Source organism: Impatiens glandulifera, chromosome 2 (assembly GCF_907164915.1).
Source record: "Impatiens glandulifera chromosome 2, dImpGla2.1, whole genome shotgun sequence".
Taxonomy (NCBI): Eukaryota; Viridiplantae; Streptophyta; class Magnoliopsida; order Ericales; family Balsaminaceae; genus Impatiens; species Impatiens glandulifera.
The window spans coordinates 27552121-27558668 of NC_061863.1; the positions used below are offsets into that span (position 1 = coordinate 27552121).

General features: G+C 29.0%; 1 protein-coding gene across 4 annotated transcripts; it reads right to left on the bottom strand.

The window, feature by feature from the left end:
• Positions 1-285: 285 nt before the first annotated feature.
• Positions 286-4747, bottom strand: LOC124926488. Of its 4 annotated transcripts, none has more exons than XM_047466720.1 (7): positions 4569-4747; positions 4089-4213; positions 3769-3965; positions 3536-3640; positions 2070-3429; positions 1135-1207; positions 286-632 (listed from the first exon to the last, which is right to left on the bottom strand). In XM_047466720.1, exons 2-5 carry the CDS (start codon positions 4183-4185, stop codon positions 2077-2079), a joined length of 1752 nt encoding a protein of 583 aa, XP_047322676.1. In that variant the 5' UTR covers positions 4186-4213; positions 4569-4747; the 3' UTR covers positions 286-632; positions 1135-1207; positions 2070-2076. The 4 variants fall into 4 exon arrangements, with proteins under 4 accessions (XP_047322676.1, XP_047322678.1, XP_047322675.1 ...); XM_047466722.1 differs by having other exon boundaries at positions 286-656; XM_047466719.1 differs by having other exon boundaries at positions 2055-3429.
• Between the last annotated feature and the right edge of the window lie 1801 nt (positions 4748-6548).

The window sequence follows — 6548 nt, forward strand, 5'->3', positions numbered from 1 at the left end:
ACTAGCATCCCATCCCATCTCCTCTCCCTATATCTTATTATTTAGCCATTACATTAGTTCTTATTGAGTGGTAATACGTAAACATTAGCAGATTGCATTAAACTGAGGGGAATGTCAGTCTAACTACTAGGCGAGATTAAAATTGTGTCAACATATTCATTCATAGCTTATTACTTCTCCTATTCGTCCTATTTGTAATACTACTAAATGAACTAACTGTAAAAAAATGAAGGAGAAGAAATTGATATATTTTGCGAATGCTAAACTATTAGAATGGAACAATAATTCATAAGAAAATAAAATAGACTAATTAAATAGAGAATATTTGTTGAAAGACACAACTCAACCACTTGAAGTTCAAACTAGGCAAAAAAATACAGCCAAAATGAGGAGGCCACGAAGATCTTGATTCAACAAAAAGATGGATTTAGAGACAAACACCGAAAAGTAAGACAAAGTCAAAAGATCTGCATAGTTTGAGATGTGGAAAGTGTGTAGAATGACAGTTGCTGGATTACCATGACGGAGCAAAAATCTTCTAGTGGCACAACACTTGAATATATGTGGTGATGTGCATAGTGGCGTCGTGGAGTGTAATGACAGCCGCTGAATTGCCAAGATGGGAAAACAATCTGCAGAATATATGCGGAGAGGAGCTAAAAACTAGTCAGTTGATACAAAAGAATGAAAAACACGGCCACAAACAGCACAATATTGTCAAGGGAATTAGTCCCTTGGAAAACCAAGATGCAATATGTTGTTTCCAGATATAGTGTTGGAAGTCAAATATAGGGCTTCTCTCTAGAAATATAAGGAGCTATCTGGATAGACGTGTACTCATTGAACTGGTATTACCAATGAGTTGTTTTGTGTCCAGTCTTTGCACACATTGGGATCTCACCTTTTTTTTTCTTTGTATTTATGTAGAGCTCCACTGTATCATATTATTCTATCAAAAATTGTTCTCTTCTATAAAATGTAAGAATAGTTTACTATACTTGATTCTATTATGCATGAACTGCAATTAAAAAAGGAGAAACTGAAATAGGACAACACCTAATGCAAAATGTGCGTGGAAACTACATCGACAAATCATTACCTGCTATTAGAGAAAAAACAAGTGAAAAGTAATACCTTTAACATTTCTTCTTCGCAAGTTGCCCAAGGATCCATTCTACATCTTGATAGTGGAATTGAAGGATAAATGCTGTAAATGGAAACAAATTGTATTAAAGACAAATACTTAGTTGTCTTAAAAAATACATCATTTTACGCAAATGATGTAAATATGTGAACCCCACACTTCAATGTGTACCAAAGATAAATACACAATTGTCTTAAAAAAACAAGGATAACAACAAATAGTTGTGGGTTCAAGTGGCAACTAACAGAACAAATTGCAAAGGCATTAAATTTTTTTCTAGAAATTTGAATTGGGCCCACGAACCAATTTTAAATCTACTCCCTTGCACTTGAAATCATTCTACATGTAGCTTTATTTTGATAAATGTTTTATCTTTTCAATAAAGATATTAAATAATTTAGATTATATTGGCAAGAAATAAAGTTCTAATAATTATATTAACAATTGAAAAAAAAAAGAGGCATGTCCGAGTGTGAGCATGCAATGGCCATGTAAGGCGAACATTTTTTCTTTGCCTAAGCACAGTTAGACCCTGTAAAGATTCTATCCTGACCCATTAAACTAGCAGTTAACTAGGCCTGAAGACAAAGTAGCACATAGCCCACACAAAACAACATACACCCACTTTAGTATTAAGTTAATTTAAAAATTAAATGAAAAAGTGTATGAAAATTGTTATAACTTGTAACTCAATTAACACATCATCATAAATTATAATAATATAAAAAATTACACTAAATATACTTAGAATTTAATTTTGGTAGTAACTACAGCAAAAAACATAAGTAGTAACTAAATTCAATACTAACATCAATAACTACTCTAAAAAACTTAATAATAGAAGTTAAGATTTCAAAGATCATAATGTAATTTAATATTTTGTAGAGAATCTTAAGAATTATACTTGAACCTTTTTTATTTTTACCAGGGGATTAATATTGTTCCTTTTCTTGTTCAACATAAACCACCAGCTCTCTGCATAAATTACTATGTGCTTGCTGATAATAATCCTTCTTAGTAATCTGTTCACCTCTCAGGTTATGTTCAGTTTCACACTCAGACCCAACATGTGCCTCCTCTATAGGGGCAACCATTACACCAAATGATCCACAAGATGTCATTCTGCCTTCTTCAGATAGCTGATTGCGATCAAGACATGATTCGAAAGGTTCCTTTTGTTGCCCATGCTTCTTAGAACCACATTGTCGCTTATTATGAGTATACTGATCTTTTCCCTCCAAATCATATCTTTTTGAATTTCTTTTTGGCTGAGATTCATTCTTAAAACTCAAGTAATCAATCAGACCTTTCCTTGCTAAAGATAACTTTTTCTTTGCTTCAAGATGCTCAGAAATGGCATTGGAATGTGAACAAAATGGACAATAAAAGTGTCTACAATCATCAGAGAGCGCATCATAACCTAAGCAACTTGGGTGGGCCCCGAGTGTACAGGTTCTTGTACTGCAAATCAGCAACTGACCATCTCTGTTACACTTTATACAGAGATTAAACTCTGTCTTTTGAGTTGTTGAAAAAGTATCTTCACTAAATGTGCACTGCCATTTCAGGAATCTTTGTTTTTCCATCTCAATATCAATCTTCTCATCATCAAAGCCATCACTATCGCCCTCAGTTTCTCCATCATCAACACATTCCATTTTGGTTCTGTCACGGAGAGAACAAACTGATGGTCCTATTGGACAATCATTGTTTTCTTTCTTCGAAAATATGTTCTTTCCAGAACCATGATCATGGATATCTTCCTTAGACCTCAGTTTATCCAATTTATCAACTTTGGATACAACTGTTGTTTTAGAATCTGTCTCAACCAAATTCTCTGACAGTTCAATTGAAGCAATTGTAGATAATAAGGTGGGTTCATTTTTCATGCTAGCAGCATGTTTAGCCTTCTTGGGAATATGTAAATGGGAATCACTCTCATCCTTAGGACTATTTCCATCATTGAGGTGTTCTGGAAATTTATCTTTTGATGTTGGATCAATCCTTTTGCACATAGAGGAAACATGGTTTATCTGTATTGGATCTTGGAGGCTCTGATTAGAATATGAAGATTGACATAAAGCCAGGTTTCCTTGCATTGAAATAACTTGGCCACTATGGACTCTTTGTTTAACTTTGAGTGGAACTGCATTGCTCCAAGCTTCATGATTATTTAATGAACCATTAAGAGATGTTTTGTTTTCTGATAGATCACTCTTTGACAATCTACTGCTCTTCTTCAAGGATTCAAGGATTGGATGACCTTCCCGAATTACATTTTTTATCTGTTTGTCAAAAAGAATAGATATATCTTGTTTATTTGAAAAAAACTCACAATATAGACATTTTCAATATTAATGATTAAGCACAGAGGAAAGGAAGTGTCTATACCCGTTCTAAAGCACAGTTAGGCAAACTGCGTCTTTTATTCTGAATAAGGGTCTGAATATCAGAGTTCAAATCTGATCCCTCCTTTTTCACAGTAAACACAGAGAACTGCATTTCATGCACATGAGTTAGTTAGATGTTTATTTATTGAGGAGACAGCTGAAACTAGAATACCTGCATTGCACTGTACTTGGTTTCTCAATAACCGAAAACACAGTTTACGGAAATCAACATACCTTATGTAGCAAAATTTGACGAATATCTTCATGATCCGTTAATCGATCGATTTCAATGTTAGGAATTGGACCAGTGAAAGGAGCATTAAGATTTCCACGCTGTTGTACCTGAAAATCTTCTAAGCTTTTCAAAAGAAGGATGTTTCTAGCATCTTTTCCTACATCATCAGTTATTTCAGGTGTCTTCGCAACTAAATCTGAAAACCATAATTGATAATATCAATAATATAATTTTTTAAGCCCTAATAAAGGAGTTAAGACAATAACCAAGAGAACTGAGAAAACAGATCATTTTAGCGAGTTAACAACTTCGCACGTACCAGTTAATACAGACATATCAATTTCCTTCACTTTTGCTAAGGCTTCAATCACCCAAATCCATGGAAGGGTGGAAGAAGCAGAATGCTCGGTACCCATTAGTGTGTATGATTGTTTCAGAAGTTTGCTGGACCAAAAAAACCATATTCCAGTCTCAGATCATTGATCTATAATATATGTATCAATAATATAAAGGGGGGAAATGTGGCAATCGCAATGTAACCCATATTTGTGAACCGATAACTCTTTAATGAATAGACAGTATTAGTTGAAGCCTTAACTGGCCAAAGGAATTTGCAGTAATCATATCTATTATTCACATAAACATCTTCAATCTAGAATCTGATTATACCATGTTCTACGCAGGTATATTATTGATCTACTAGTGCAATGCAAATATGGTTATTGATATGTACAACGCAGGTAGATTTTTGATCTACTATTTCTGGGCCGAGAATGAGCGACTAGGGTTTTTCAAATACCTCGAACCACCTTCGTCAGACTCTTCTTGTCTATGACCGCCACTCGCAGCCTCGCTACTCGGCTGATACTCTCTCCAACCGCTTTCAGCCACCTACCGCCGGGCAGGAAGGTCTGAAGGGACTTCCATTCCTATTTAAGCCACATGCAATAGGATTTAGGTCATAAAATATAAAAGAGTGACAGGAGAAGAAAGATAACATGAGTTCTTTCTTTAATTAGTTTTATTATTTTATTTTGTTTTACTGAATTTCTTTATATATATATGGTATGTTTTTTCAAAATTATATATATATATATATATATATATATATTCTCTATTAATTATTTTTAAATAAATAAACAATTATTTATTAATTTATATATATATATATATATAATAATAATACTAAAAAATTAATTAACTCATAAAATTGACAACATTACTTCTAAGAGAAAATAGATTAAAAAAATAAAACTAATTAATTATTTAGTTATTAAATATAAAATATATAACAAATAAATAATAATTTTTAATAACATAAATTAAATTTATATAAAATATAATTGATGTATAGCATAGTTTATTTATATTTTTTATAAAGAAAAATATATAAATAAATATAGTATTTTAATTCAAACAAAAAAATAAAATTTACATATTTATATTAAAATACAGTTTTTTCAAATAAAAACGTTTTTAGTTTGGACTAAACATAAATTCAAATAAAATGATTCAAACAAATTTTATAATCCAAAATAAAATTAAATTTGAATGAAAGAAAAAATTATTGACTAACTACAATGACAGCACCTATTAAGACTGTTAAATTTTTTTTTTATTGAAATGAGTTAGAATAGAAGAGAAAAAAGCTATTAACTATTAGTTATGTTGTACATGACTATTATTTATGGAATAATAGTAATTAGAGAAAAAAAAATATTGAAGGAATTCTATCTCCAAGACTTCAACCATTCATAGGTCAAAATATTTTAAACTATTTTAAACTATTCATTAATTTTACGACAAATATGATTAAATAAAAAATTATGCGCAAACTACAAAATCACCACAATTAGGCATACATAAGAGAAATATTTAAATAAATATTTTCTTATCATTTATTTTTTAATATATATATATATATAATAATATATGTCATTAAAAATACTTTTTTTTAATTTATCTATATTAAGTATTTAGAAATAATATTTTTTATTCATTAGAGATATTTATTAATCAAAAACTAAATCTTTCTTAGGTTTATATAACACTACAAAATATATAAAAATAAAATATTATATATATTATTTTTATTTATTCATAAAAATTACACACATAAATATAAATATAAATAAATATATATATATATATATAATAAGATAAAAATATAAAATATTTTTCAAAATTTACAAAATATATATATATATATATATATATATATATATATATATATATATATATATATATATATATATATATATATATATATATATATATATGACACACCATATATAGTCAAAAGAATTATTTAATATATATATATATATATAATATGTATAATGGTTTAATTATATTTAACTAATTATTAAATATATATATTTATATATATTGTTTGAAATTTGTCATTATATATTTATTTTTGTTTTTATTGTAATTTTTTTATTTAAAATAATTAAACTTATTCAAATAATATAAAATAAAGATCATAACTTCAAATCTTATTTTATGGTCAAATTTGAACTCTCTTAGTAACTAATTTAAAACATAAAGTTCCAATTATGTGTCAAAAGATTTTAATTAATTTTGACTAATAAACTAATATCATCTTCAAATTAAATTATCATATTCTCATTTTCAAATTATTTTCACTAATGGGATAACCGATATTTAGGTGTAAGTGTGTAACTCTTGTATACCCGGCCTATTCAAGCATATTACTGATTTTTTATTACGATATTTCGTAATCTCTATCATACTATTTGCATTTTAACTATATAAT

Coding starts and splice junctions, on each gene's coding strand:
- LOC124926488 (XM_047466720.1), bottom strand. CDS start 4,185: ATGGGTACCGAGCATTCTGCTTCTTCCACCCTTCCATGGATTTGGGTG. Junction 3,641..3,768: donor GTCAAATTTTGCTACATAAG/GTATGTTGATTT, acceptor CATGAAATGCAG/TTCTCTGTGTTTACTGTGAA. Junction 3,430..3,535: donor CTAACTGTGCTTTAGAACGG/GTATAGACACTT, acceptor TTTGACAAACAG/ATAAAAAATGTAATTCGGGA.